The sequence below is a fragment of the Aphelocoma coerulescens genome, chromosome 4A, assembly GCF_041296385.1.
Source record: "Aphelocoma coerulescens isolate FSJ_1873_10779 chromosome 4A, UR_Acoe_1.0, whole genome shotgun sequence".
Taxonomy (NCBI): domain Eukaryota; kingdom Metazoa; phylum Chordata; class Aves; order Passeriformes; family Corvidae; genus Aphelocoma; species Aphelocoma coerulescens.
In genome coordinates, this window is record NC_091018.1 from 19,238,910 (window position 1) to 19,253,423 (window position 14,514).

The following is a 14,514-nucleotide window of genomic DNA, read 5'->3' on the forward strand; positions in this document are numbered from 1 at the left end:
GCTATGGCAGAAATGTAGTAAAAAAAAAAAAGAAAAAAAGAGACAGCAAGCACGTTTAAATCACCTCACCCTCTTGCAGTTGGAATATATTCCTCTAGGATGCCTTTGAACCCTCAGTTTGTTTGAATTCGAGCCCAACAAGGCGCCAGTGGCCTCAGCAAGAATTCCTGCTGAAACAATTTGGTAACACTATCCCCTTGCTAGGGAACAGCGTTTGTGGCATGGGAATGTCACAACGTCGTCGCCCCGTTTGTTTGTGTTAAAATAAAGTTCTAACTCTGCAGGCCACCTCTGGAAAATCACTAACAGGCAGAATATGTGAGACAGTGACATGGCAATAAAAAGGCAGTTCTGTCACAAGAATGCAGCTCATTAGAGGGAACCAGTTACAGGGAAAACAGGGAGGTTTCTCTCCTCTGCACCCAATCCATCCAGGAATGACAAGCCATCCAAAAAGTGTCCCCTTTAGAAGCAACTCTTTCCTGAAAGGAGTATTATGTAGTTCTCAGAGTCTATGTGAAACAAAGCTGTGGAGACCAGGGGTATCTTCTTACACACCTAGGGAAGTGACTGGAAAAAACCAGACCAGGCATCAAGCAGACAGCTCTCATTTGGGTCTCCTCCATACAAGCCAAAGCTCTGTTCTGAAAGTATCTCAGGCACAGCATAAAAAGTACACCAGATGTCATTGGGAAATGCATTTTCCCACTTCCCCCTGGACAGAACCCTCAGTGTTATCAGAAATAGAGCATTTTTTCTCTCCACAATAGCACAGTGGGAAATGAACACAGTATCTCAGCTGATATCTGCTCCATGTGGAATTCTGATGGCTGAAGGATCTTAGAACTTCTAAACACAAGCATTTTTAGAAAAGGTATTTCATTCAAACTTGTCCCCTCCCTCAGCCCCCAGTTTCCACCCATTACAGAGGTCCTCTGTCTCCTCTTCCCACTGCAAGGTGTGTGTGTGAGGATGACAAAGAGCAGATATTTTTATCTCCCTTGTGGTTGTCACTATTCTTCAAAGCTGTCTCCTTGAGGCACTCAGTAAAAAAGTGGTTTGTAAAGCAGTGGAGCAAAGGAGTACAAGTCACACTACTATAAAAATACCACAAACTTTTCTTAAGTTGCAGTGTGGTCTTACATGATATGAATTAAGTAGGGTAAGCAGAAATGACCACATTTGACCAAAAAAAAAAAAAAAAAAGTAAAACCAGTAGCACTTGTAGCCTCTGCACTCAGCAGCTGTGGTTAGATAAAGTATTTGGCATCAAACTCCCACCTGCAACATTGCAAGTCTGGTAAGGACTGGCAGTCAGTCAGCATTTACTCAGTGTCAGGTGGGCCAGGATGGTCCTTTCTGCAAGCCCAGCAGTTCTGGCCCTGGCCCAGAGCAAAGCCCAGTTTAACTGCTCCATCTGCTGCAGGCTCTCAAGGTGTATGTGAGCAGATGTGGTTAAATCATGGGTGACCAGCCACAACCCTGCTGCCATCCCACTTGAGACTCTCACAGCAATCCATGCTCCAAAATGAGAGGTTTTCATTGCTTTAGCTCCAAATATTATTATCACTAACTGCTTCTGACTGTGATATACATTTTTAAGCCAACATACATTTTACCTCAACTATGTTCAATTTATGTCAAATGTATTACATGTAATGAAAATAATCTGAAGTTTTGATTTTAGAAACCACAGACCAATACTCCCCTAGAAACAATTTTAGTAAGCTGCTGATTTATGCAAAACTGTGGAACATTTACTAAAGGGAAGAACAAAAATAGAGAAGTGAAAATAGGGGTTAATAACCATGTATCTTTATGGAGAGTAGAGAAGTAGTAAAGTTTAAATATTATATATAAAACATATACATACTTAGCAATTCTCTTCATAGACATATTTAAGTTTGCTTTAAATATTTATGATCACTCACCCTATTTTGCACTTTGCAGAAATAAACCCCACACTATTAAAAACTGTAATGGCAGCTTGTTCTAAATTTGAAGAGCCATTTCACCCCTGCTAACAGGGGAAGCATTCTGTGAATGTCTACTTTTGCTTCCAACTGCTTCACACTATGCTTCAATATCTCCAAGATCATTCCTTTCTCCATCACATTTAACATCCCTTCATCTCTCACTCTCTTGGATGCTAAAATCCAGTATATATAAAAACCCTCAAAGCTACACAGGTGTAGACAAGTGTCTACATTATACAGATGGGTGGTTTTGTCCAAACTGGCAATTCAAGCAAAGGGTTTTGGAAAGAATCTAAAGTTCCAATTCCAATGCAACATTTAAATTCTGTTACAGTGATACATGGCTCTCCCTAGAATGGAAATATTCATTTTATAAAGGATCTGGTGCATTTAAGGCAGGGTTACTCTGCTTAATAGGAAGCCAAAATGGAGGGGGGGAAGAAAAAAAGCTGAAAACTTACATTACAGGAGGCAACAACTGAAATATGCATTCCCCCCCCCCCCTCAGGCCCTGAGCCAGAGAGGCTGCCAAACCTGAGTCTAAGAAACTCCACCCTCTTCTGCAGGACCAGTTTGGAAATTCCCAACACTTATAGGGACTAGTCACTCAGATTAACCTGGCAGGAATAAAGAAATTATCCACAAATTGTTCATATATCTTGGCCAGTGAATGCCACTAACTCAGAATGGTGTTCTCAGCCCCTTCTAAAAGCACCCTGAGCTCTGAGCAGCTCCTTGGCCACCTTTCGGAGTTACCAAACAGCCTGGGGATTTGAGAACTTTCCACAATTCAACACTAATGAGGCAACAAATGCCTTATAATCCTAAGTATTTCATTAAAAAGTGATTTGGGAAACCCACAGAAGTGACTCTTTACCATTTGTTTCCCCTTATTCCCCCTCACCTCTAGGAAAAAGCAGAGTTAATTCCTGCTTCCTCACTGAGACGCTTCCATATTTATCTACAGCAGGAAGGGTGGCACTTCCTGCACACCCTGGGATTCAAGCAAAGGTTGAATGCATGTGACCACAGGCCCTCTTGCAGATCATTTCACTCTGTATCAGTTTGTGTGTGTTTTTTAAGCTTTCATGCAGTTTAGCCCAGCATTACTTACCTATTTCACTATTCTACCTAGGCAGAAATACTTTGCCACAGCACTGAACACAATTCTTCTAGTAAAACAAGAGCAGTCTTTTGAAAATAAAACATACAATTATTATTACCCCTCAAGGCTTCAACTTTACTGTGAGTGAGCCAAAATTAGTGCCTACACAGAGGTTCAACCCAGCCAAGTGCTGTGTGTGCTGGCCCAGCTGATCGTAGCACCTCATCCACATTGACTCCAAGTATTTCCAAGGAAACCACAAGCATGTCCCGTGTACTTGGAGTTAGTGACACATCAGACTTTTAAATAAGGTGCTGAAATTTGAATGAAAGCCAAAGATCTCCAATACATTGCAGAATCAATGACAGAACAGTCTGAGAGCCAAAGAGAGCCATGTCACGTGTAAATTACCCTATAACCTAATGCTCCCTGTCCCCTGAGTGAGTGCAAGTCAGCCATGCCAGGCTAAAAGAGGTTATGACAGCAGGTAAACCCACAACAACATCCTGAATGAGCTGGGCAGATACAGGGGAGATCTAGAGGGCTTGAGGCAAGGCTTCCATTAAGAGATTAAAGGAAGGGCAAAAATTAAGGACACCAGGGAGAGACCCAGGAAGGTTCAGGGGAAGGGCTATTGAGGCAAATCCAGAGCTCAGAGAAGAGTAGGCTAAAACTCAGAAAGCAGCTACACCTGTAGCTGGGAGAGGAGGGTATTCACTTTGTGTTTGATCATTCCTCCTCTGTTGGTACAATAGGATCCTGAAGGGAGAGAGAACTGAAAGCAGACAAGGGGAGGGTTTGAGGAATGTCTCTGAAGGTGGCAAAGTTCAGGTGGACATAGGCACAGTGCCCAGCTGAGGGTGACGCTGAGTCCTGGTAGCCAGGGAGATGGCAGGATTGGAGAACAAATCTGCAGTGAGGAAGTGTGCTTGGTCAGGAGATTTCCTCCCAAGACTCTCCACGGAGGAAGAGTAGGAGTAAAGGAAGCAGAGGCTGGAGTGGGAAATGGGGCCTTTGAGAGGAGAGCAGGAGGCGGGAGGAAAGGACGGACACCGTGACGCAGAAGGGCAGAGAGGTGAGAGCCATGAGTGGCAGGGACAAGGCTACAAAAGAAACTGCTGTGAAAGCTGCCCAGCTAAGCAGCTCAAATGCATTATCCCCTCTTGGGAGGAAAGGGAGAGAAAACAACTAAGGTCATGCCCAGCTTATTACAAATGCTGGGCACATACTGCATATGATCTGCACTGTCCCCACACCTGGCAAGAGGACAAGCTGCATTCATCTGATATTACTTGGAAGTCCATCCAGATCTGAATTTCTGCCAAGTTCAGGAGGTTTCCAGGCCTGAGATTTTACTTCCAGCCCACTTTTACAAATTGAAACAGAAAGAAAACAAAATATGACTGCTTAGACAAAAGCACTTCCAAGGAAATACAGATTTGTGGCTTATCTGTTTAGCTAGTCAACACAAAGCTAAGCCGATAGAAACAGCTTTGAAGAAAGCAGATTTCCTTATAACTTCCACAAGACAAATTCATTCTCACAGTCACTTTTGCTGGAACACAAGCTACCCTGATTCCTCTCTCCCAGCATCCTTACCTCCTCCTCCAGTTTCACCACCTTGGCCTGAGCGTTGTTCAAGGCCTGGTCTCGGATCTCGATGTGTCTCCGCTGGTCCTCGTTGGTGGAGCGTGCAGCAGCCAGCTCTATTTCCAGTTTCTCCTTTTCCCGCTGTGTTTCCTTGTCTATGGATAAAAAAGTGATAGTTATCAATGCACAGCACTTGTCTCTGCCCAGTTTTCAGGAGTCTTTCACTCCAGGGGTGAAGGAAAGACTGCACTAGGACTCTCACAAGAGAGAGAATGCAAATCTAGTGCTAAGGGGAAAAATAAAAGGACATGGCTTTCAAGGAAGAGAAGGACCTGTAACCCTGAAAAACAAGTATGGTACCTTCAAGCAACAATGTGCCACAAAGATAGTGAGAAGGAATAGAAGATGCACCACTCAGTACAGTTACTCAGGTAATTTGCTGTGACTATGCAGATGGTTAGTGAAACTTGGCACCTCCTCACCTGCAAGCATTCAGTAGTGGAAAACAAACTGAGTAATTTTAATATCTCAGGCTGGGGAGAGAGATGGCAGATTTGTGTGCCTGAAAAACTTGTGCTCCTTTTTTCCACACTGACCTCCCAAACTGGAAGGCAGTTCTGTCCCTCCTCAGAGGAACATCCAGCAATTACCTTCAGAGGAGTCAGAAAAGAGTCAGCAATGAGAACTCCTCAGTCTTCCTCTACTGCCTATAAAAATGACCCCCTGGGCCAGAAGTGAGGCACATACATCTGTTCTGTCACTGCTCAGAGCAGACCTGCCACCCCAAACACAGCAACTCATCCTTTTCTGCTGTTCTCCAGGAAGAGCTGGATGGTGTTGGAGCAGCAATGCTGAGTTGCAGGAACAGGGCACTGCCTTCATAAAAAAAAATAGATAGGATAAAAATAATTGGAGACTGGAGAAATTATCACACAGGGGTGTAAGGCAAAGCCACAACACAGAGCTGATGTCCTCTGTGTATGTTGCCATTCCCAGCTCAAGCCAACCAGCTCCAAAGATAACATTAACCCACTTGCTGGATACACAACCACAGAATACTCCCTGGAGTGATCTACACCCAGCACTGATGACACCAGAGAAACTGCATTCCAGAAACCAATATCCCACGACAAAGGAATGAGGACAAGGAGTGGAAGGCTTGAAAAACAGGAACAAGGTGCTGGGTGTTAGGGCAGACTGCATATGGAGTACACAGGCCCGTTTGTGCAAGCATGTGCATAACTATATTTACAGGACCACAATTACTCCCTTTCTTCTGCCAGCAAAAAGCCAGGAACAAAGCTTTAGCAACACAGAGTAGCTGAAGATTCCCTTCTGCCAGGGAATCAATGCAGCCCACACACAGGTTGCAAAACAAACCTGTCCACCAGCAGCACCCAGAGCTCTGCAGAGCAAACCCTGAGTGCAGCTCAGAGCCAGCCCAGGACATAAGGATAAATGTCATCACCTGCTTATTTTTTTTCCCCATCTTTTCTCAGCATTTCTCCTCCACCCAGGAGGGAGTTGCTGACAGTGTGAGCACATTAACTGTACTGCAGAGACTGAGCTGCAATGAGACAGGGTGGCATTATGCCAGCAGGTATCAGTCAGTGCTACCAGGCTGTCTGTTAATCTGGAAATGCTTGCAGAGAGGCTTTTGGAGGTTTTGTTGCAGACTTTTCCCCAAATGAGAACTGCTTCACTTGACAAGTGCCTGCAGCACCCCTAGAAATGCTGGGACCTATGAAATGCAGCACTGTTGCTTCCATGTCCATCCAAAAGGAGAGGCCCCACAGCTTTGACCTTCCCACCTTTCTGGGTGCACCTGTGAACCTCAGTGTCCACCCAACAGAAGGAGAGACTAAACTCCCAGACTTCCCACTACCACCAGGAGTTTGGAATTCACTCCCTGACAGCCATTGCTTGCCATGCAAACCACAAGGAATAAGCTAAAGATGACACAAGAGAGGGACACCAGCATCTGTCAGAGTAGCTGCAGCGTCTATTACACCACAGAAAAACCCTGTTTTGCAATTTTATTGCACTACCTTTTTATATAACAATTGGAGAAAAGTGAGCATTGTCAGAAGGGTGGAGTACACTGTGGGATGAGAGGAAAGTTGGCCCGGCGCCGTCGGCCTCAAGACATTTCAGAACAAAGGAAAAGCAGCATTTCACACCCGTCATTTTGGTTTGCCTTGTGATAAATCCACTGCTGTGGACAGCATTCCTGACCCTCACCCAGTCCAGCAGACTACAGGAGTGTTCATCCCCTTTATTTTTGCTGAACAGGATAGGGCAGTGGCAAATTAAAGAGGAAGAGATAGGAGACCTACCAGGCTCCTCTCCCACTGGCCTTAACTCATGCCAGGACTCCTGTCAGCCTGGGAAGGTTAATTTCAAAGCTTCCAAGGAATAAAATAGGTGGATAAAATGTCATGTAAATTATGGGGTGAACACTAACTTTACAGTTTAACTGCAAATTACCTTTGCTCCAAAATCTCTAATAAATCCCATCAGATGAACTTTACATACTGACAGAAAAGGAACTCTTGAATCCCTCCTCCCTTCTCCACTGCCAGTTTTGGACTGCCAATGCCCTGATTTCTGTGCTGATAATTAACCTGCTGCACTGTCCTCCTTCCCAGGGTGACTGGAGCTTTCCACTGACCCATAATGGCTGTGAAACTCACTTTGTGCAAAGAGCTGAGAGATGGTTTTCCGATTGTCTTCAGATCCCTCAAACTCCTTCTCTGCCAGCTGCTTGTTGGCTGTCTCCATGCGTTCTGCAAAAATGTTCAATAAAAGCAAACTAAATAATTAAAAGCTTTCAATCACTAAGTTACACCTGCTCAGGGCATTCCTGATGCTGGGGGAATGGATCTCCTAATTCTACAGCCTATCAGAAGTTGGCACTCACTTTTGAAATGTTTCTAATTATGTCCTTAAGGAAATACACTCGATGAGACAAAAGAGGTTAAAGCTCCAAAGAAATTATTTTAAACATTTATGACACAGAAGTTTATTTTTTTCAATTTATACCTTTATTTTTTCCACACAAATAAATCTCACCATGCAACTAAAAGATTCTCTTATAATTCTCCATTAAATCTTAACAGAAGATTAAATCACTGTTGTCCAATTACCTGACTTGAGGGAATAGTGTAAAACCCTAAAAACAGCTTAACAGCTCTGCTGCTGCAAGCTGCTAGAAGTTTGTATCAGGCTGTGAAAATTAGAATGAAAGGTTTATGCTGTGTTTTATTATGAATAAGATTATTTAACGAAGGCCTTTGTGTACAGTACTAGGAAATGTATGGCTTTACTTCCTGGATGCAAAACAATTTCTGGGAGTCTTAGTAAGAGACATGAGACAGTGAGAGCTGACAACATGCAGGACAATCAGAAGGCTTTCTTAAAAAAGTTAAACTTGCAGTTTAAACAACTGTTGGTGCACCTTCCAAAATCTCAAATTGCAGATGTTTTCCACCTTCCAGACTAATGCTTAAACTTTTACCCCTGGTAAGGTCAAATACCACTCAACACCACTTTGCTGCCAGCCGTGGTGCTGCCTCAGCCTCTTAGCAAGAACCAGACACTAATAACATCTCACTCTGGAAAAGGAAGGGAGATCCAAAAAAACAGATGCCTCCATTGATAAGGAATGACAAGACCTTCAGGAAGAACAGACATTCTGCAGTTTGTATGTCAGTGCAAAAGGGTCACTGGACAGGAAATAAAGTGAACGTGCCTGGTGTGGGATTAGGCAGTCAGCAAAACCTCTTTCCATTTCTGTAAACTGAACAAATTGTACAAATTGTCTCTAGGATATAAGACATGAGAGAATTCCAGGCTTGCATCTGGTTTATGGTATTTGGCTTATCACATGTTTCATGTCAATGAGAAACAGGCTGGAAATGAAAGACTACAGCCCTCTCCTAAACCTGTCTTTTCCATTCTCCCAGCAAGTGCTTAAAATCTCTGCCTACTGAATGCACCTGAGTATCCCATCATATTCCAGTCATGTCAGACGCTGAATTCTGCAGCAAAACTCTGTCCTGCCAAGTAAGCATAACAATAAAAATCCCCAGCATTGAAGAACAGAAGTTTTACTTCATTTACCTCTTAAATCCCTGTTGAAATCATGAAGCCTACGAATTTCTCCTTCCAGTTTGTTTCTCATGGCCTTTTCCAGAGCATCCCGCTTAGAGGATGATTTCTCCAGGTTTTTGTACGCCTCTGAAACTTGCTGAATTTCTGTTTCCAGCTGCAGTGGAAGTGAAAACAAGCACTTATTATTTTTCACTAACAAATTTCATTCAGTCTCAGACAGGAGATTACTTTGTCTCAAGTGTTCTTTATTGAGGAAAACCTACACTTACATACTAAGTAAAAAAGTCTCAGGTCTGTGATGAATCCCTCTGTAGAAAGAATATCAGTGGGTGAATAATTTTGCAATAAAATATGCTTATCCTTCCTTTTAGCCTTCAGTGTAAAGCTTCTCTGATCATCCAGAGCAGGAGATTCACTCCTAACTCTCCTTGCTGGGCACAGTTTGCTATGGAAGTGTGGATCCACACCACAGCAAACCCCATCAGCACTGTCTACAGCAAGTGATCAACAGGGAGGTGGAGGGAAGTGCCTTTGTATCCTTCTGTCATTATCAGGAAGCTGTCAAACAATTCTCTCAAGTATTTCCTGGCCAGAAACCTTCCCAAAAAATACAACAAAATGAATGTACGTCCCTGGTAAGAGGTAACATAGAGAATAATGAGTGTGGAAAGCCACACTGGTCACCTGAACTCTAAGACAGCCACACATTTTTCTGGCCCCAAACACTGCTCAGTGCAAAGGGCACAGCAAGGCCCACAAAGTCCTACATTGCCAAGTAGCATCAGCCTTTCCACAGCTGCAAGGCAAAAGCAAAGCTGACCTGCTGCACAGCTTTAAACCACTGGTCATCAAGAAGTTGTTTCTGTGAGGCAGCATAAAAATACCTCCACACATGCACCTTAATGATGGGTCTCACTGGGGTATTTTCTTTTAGTTGTCTTAGCATCATTTACTCTGCTTGCTCCATAAAGCCAAAGGTGGCAAATAGCTGGGTCCAAATCAAGACATTAAGTTCTCATGGAAATTGTGTGGTGTTGAGAGAGGGACAAAAGGAGTGTTAGTCCCAGTCCTGCAGTACAAACGTCTTCAGTGCAGCCATAGCAGCACTACTTGCCTTGCATACTGTGCTGCCAACCAGTTTTGTAACAATGTCCCCTGTGCCTCCTTGAGTGACTGTGATCTCGTGCCATCCCTAACAGGCCCTTCCTGCAGCTCTAAAGTCTTTTTGGGAAAATGAAACCTGCTGCTAATCCTGGGCAAGCTTTAACCTAACCAAGCAAGCCAAGCAGTCAGCTTCTTCAGCAGCTGAGGAGGATGTGCTTTTGAGCAAGGACAATGAACTGTTGGCAGAAAACTGAAGGTTTTGATTCCATCTTCTGCCAAAGTTAAGCTGAAGCCCAAAGGCACAGGACACAGACTAATCAATCTGCATACAAAACACTCTAAAGTACATAATCAATCCCTTCAGCAAACCATCCAACAGTTGCAGATTAAATGATTCCATTATGGACTAGACCAGAGATAGGAGAGTGCCTGAATTCCAAAACCACCCACCTTCTGCAGCCGGGCCACTTTCTCATAGCACCCATCCAGCTCCTGTCGTAGGGACCGGTTCTCCTCCGACAGGATTTCCACCATTTGCTGGGCCCTGGAAACGATGGCAAAAGGATCTACTTGCATCTGCTGATAGGGGGAAGGGATCTGCTGGGCCCGGGGCATCACGGAGTAGGAGTCGCCTTGCTGCTGCTGCGGGCCTAGGAAGGGCTGGCATAGTCGGTACAGATCTCCCTGATGGACTGGGTTGGACAAGAAAGGCTGCTGGGTCCGTGGCAGAATGCCAGGATCTGCCTGGCTGGGAGTCAGAGGTTGCTGGTGCTGGGAAGGGGACAGCCTGGAGGGTGGCGGAGACTGGAGCAAAGTCAAAGATCCCAGGGATGTCAAGGAAGAAGTTGGGCTGTGGTGGTGAGGTGGTCTCTGTTGTAACTGCAGCTGCACATCTGGGTTCTGCCTGGAAAACAGAGAGCAGAGGCTCCATCACACTCATGCAGAGGAAGGTGCACAAACCTGGGCACAAGGTCCTGTGCACAGGTCTTCCCATGCAAAAGACTCGTGTAAGGCTTTCTTCAATTTTATAAGCCTGTTTTTAAAAAGCATTTCAAAATCAAATCTTTAGCAGAAAATACATTCTAAGGGCACAAACGTGTTTCCTCTTAAGACTGTATTTTACAGAAATACTAAGAGAAAATGCATCAACAACTACTGGCCAAAATTATATTCATAGCTTTTCTCCACACTTTGTGGATAAAACTGCTCAACTAAGGACTGCTAGGAACAGGTTCTTTTGTTCTGGCCTTAAATGTGCCATCTGTCATTGAGAAAACAATGAATTTTCTTCTGCAAGCCAGGATACAGAGTTAAAAACATTGGCTAAGCTTGAGGCTAGTATTCCAGCACCACTGATCTGAGCTTTCTGAAATATCAACCAACAAGCTGAAGCCTGGATCAATGAGACAATTAAAGGATCTGAAAACCAACCTAAGAATCAGAAGCAGCATTTTCATTCCAACCTGCCCTGTCCTTTGCAGTAGGTGTGTTTACTGCTCCTAACTTCTGCAGGCTGTCAAAGACACATATAACAATCTATAACATGCCTGAGTCCATCACAGAACTAACTCCAAGCTACAACTTCTCACATTTCCCAGGCTCTGGAGATCCCCAGCTCAACTCCTGCTGCATTAGCCAAGTAAGAAATCTCTCTGAGAAGACTGTGTGGATTTATCATGCTTGGATGACCTCAGGAGGCAGGATTTGCTTTCTCCTCCAAAAACATTCAACCTTTAACTTCTCTGGATGTTCTTTATTCTAACAGTTCAAGTCCCCCCCCTCTCCATGCTGCAGCCAGTCTCTTCTTGAGCACAGAGCTCAGCCCAGAGCAGACCCAGCCTGGCAGTTCAGCATGTCCTGAAACACTCCTGCTGCTCGGACAAAATTTCCCACCCTTTGGGATGCAGTTCAACCCTGCAGCTGGAAAAGCAGACACTGTTGTTCCACCTGGCCAGAGCTGCTACAGAATACCCCCCTGGCTGCCTGTGCTCCCAGGAGGAACCCTGGACTCCTGCCCTGCAGAGGATGGACAGGGCAGCTCACAGCATTCCTGCCACACCAGGAGCCTCAGAGGAACTGACAACAGCGAGCAGGAAGCTGGGAACTAAAGGGTTACACAACAGGCTTCTCAGCCCAAGTGCAAACACCCAGTATCATCCTTCCTGTTCTCCCAAGAAAGAAGGAATCACTCCTCCTACCCATCACTCACATCTGGGCATTACTCACACCTGGCAGCAGCACAGCAGAGTTCAGCAGCTCTCAGCCCAGCACAGGGCTCACTGTTCAGCATCATGCCCCTCATGTCTCATTGCCCTGTTCCCAGCAGACAAAGGGCATGGAAACCTCCAAGCTCCCGCTCAAATTCTCCAATGGGGAAACAAATCTAGCCTTTGTTAACTAAGAGAAAACAAAGAGTCGGTGCTCTAGCTACTGTTTCTCTCCTTCTCACATTCAGGTGACTGTGGTCCCTGCCAGCAGCATCATTTCAGGAGCTCTGTTTCCCCAGAAATGATCATTTGCAGCATGAGGATTTCAGGGGTCATGCAGAAGAGTGATGTGCAATTAATTTCCTCAGGAATGTTCAGTTTAGTTGCAGCAACTTGGTTCTTCCCCTCCCTGGGGGGCAGCTCTACTTATTGTTGCATTGATTTCATTAACTTTATTTGCCAGTTCTCCTAATGAAGAATGAAGCAAAACCATCATGGGCCATGCTCAAGGTCACCTGTTTGTCTCAGGTAGTTTCCAGCTGCTTTCTTAGCTCAGCCAGTTGTGTGCAGAGTTAAAACTTTGCATCCTCACAAACTACTCATCTCCCTGAGTTTATTCTTTACCTATCACCACAGCTCTGCCTTGATGCTATAATCAATTAGGGAATAACCTTACTGTGACATTTCATCTGTGATGACCTACAGAGTTAGATCAAAAAGAAATACGTTGCCAGTCTGCCTCATGGATGCAAAAAACCAATTTTCAACCTACAAAATACTCTCTTCCAGTCTGAAAACAACCTGGAGCAGTTACTCAGAGAGACTGGTCTCAGTGAGTCAATCTTATAAGCCTAATGAGGATGATTTAGATGTCAATGTTAACAATTTGAGCTATTTGACTAAAACCATCTTGTTATTCTGTCAACAGAGACCCAGTGGCAGAACCTTGCCATCCTGAGCACTAATGAAAGGAACAAAATGATGGCCAAAGAAGCACAACAGTAGCACTAATTCTGAAGGGACAGATGAACTGCCATGCCTTGTAATGATCCTCTTCTAAAAAACCTATTGTAAAGCACAACTCTAGGAAATGGTGGCTGAGTATTTCTAAACAGGATATATTTCCAAGAATTCCAGCTTCTTGGCAGTCACATCCAGAGTCTCTCATGATCTTGAAATTATAGCAATCCTGTGGGCTCAAGCTAGAACATGAGAGCTTGGAGACTCTTGTTCTGTGGCATTACCAACAGCATTAGGGCTTCCAAAATGTCACACGTGCATTTATATTCCCAGCAGAATGAGACAGCACAGCTTGGTTACTACATCCTACCTTTAAAAAAAAAATATTTAGAAGTCCTAGTAACCTCACAATGACACCAGACTTTTTAAGACCTTGCATGCAAACTTTTACATACACATTCAAAGAACTTTTTGGCATCCCCACTACTTAAAATTTTGTCTTATAAAATACTTACATACATTTTGTGGGTACAAAATACCTGGCTCTGGGATTTCTTTATATTAACAAGATAATTGAAGAATTTATTTCTCCGGTAAAGCAATTTTGGGCTGAGAGAGTCAGAAAGGTGAATGAACAGAATTTGGATTTTTCAAGATTTTTAAGCCACACAGCAGAACGTAAAGGTAAAAATGACTATTGCTGTCACCTAACAGTACTGCCAATAAAATGGTAGTAGAAAATTCCCTCCATGAGAGAATGAGTCCTCAGGTAACCCCGCAATAGTCATCAAAATTTTATCTGAACCAACCACTTCAGAAAAAATGTAGACTCTCAAAACACATATACAACAAAATTACACAATCTCCTTCCATTTGCCTAAGCATCACAGAGACCTGAATAAACCAAATGCAGGAAAAAAAACCCTCAGAGCAATTATCCCCACAAGTGTTTGGGTTTGAAGGCATAACTTTAAGGGCCACTTCTCTGTGCACCACGCAGGAATCTCTGCTCCCCTGAGAGCCCCTGGCATGGATCAGAGGAACGTTCCACACAGGCCAAGTACAAACCTGGATTTATGGCTCTGCAACTACAAGGGTCACCTCAGCTTTTCAGGCAGGAAGACAGAGACTGGGAGTAAGGGCAGCTCTGCAGCCATCAGGGGTGCTCAGGCTGCCAGGACAGAGGGTCACACACAAGGTCTGTGGGCAGAGCAACACAGTGGGGGGGCAGAAGAATGAAGGGATCAGGAAAGGTCTCTGGCTCGTTAAGGGTTTTTTTAATGCCTTCCCAGCTTCTCCTGCATGTTTTGTGTTCAAGAAGCTCCAGTTCCCCTCTCTTCCCCAGCCCTCCTGCACAAACCAGGAAATGCTGACTGCGGGAGGGAGCAGGCTCCACTCCATTACACAGCCGAAATCAAACCCAGGCATTTTTGTTCTGCTGCCCAGTCATACCTGATTA

The 14,514-nt window shown here is 44.4% G+C and overlaps 1 protein-coding gene across 3 annotated transcripts in view; it reads right to left on the minus strand.

Moving 5' to 3' along the window:
* Nucleotides 1-14,514, minus strand: part of AMOT (angiomotin) — a 56,876-nt gene that overhangs the window by 11,677 nt on the left and 30,685 nt on the right. For all 3 annotated transcript variants that reach the window (XM_069015655.1, XM_069015652.1, XM_069015651.1), the window contains 4 exons: nucleotides 10,339-10,792; nucleotides 8,794-8,938; nucleotides 7,365-7,457; nucleotides 4,681-4,826 (listed from right to left, as the gene is read on the minus strand). In XM_069015655.1, the coding sequence (XP_068871756.1) occupies nucleotides 4,681-4,826; nucleotides 7,365-7,457; nucleotides 8,794-8,938; nucleotides 10,339-10,792 (838 nt within the window). The remainder of the gene's footprint in view (nucleotides 1-4,680; nucleotides 4,827-7,364; nucleotides 7,458-8,793; nucleotides 8,939-10,338; nucleotides 10,793-14,514) is intronic.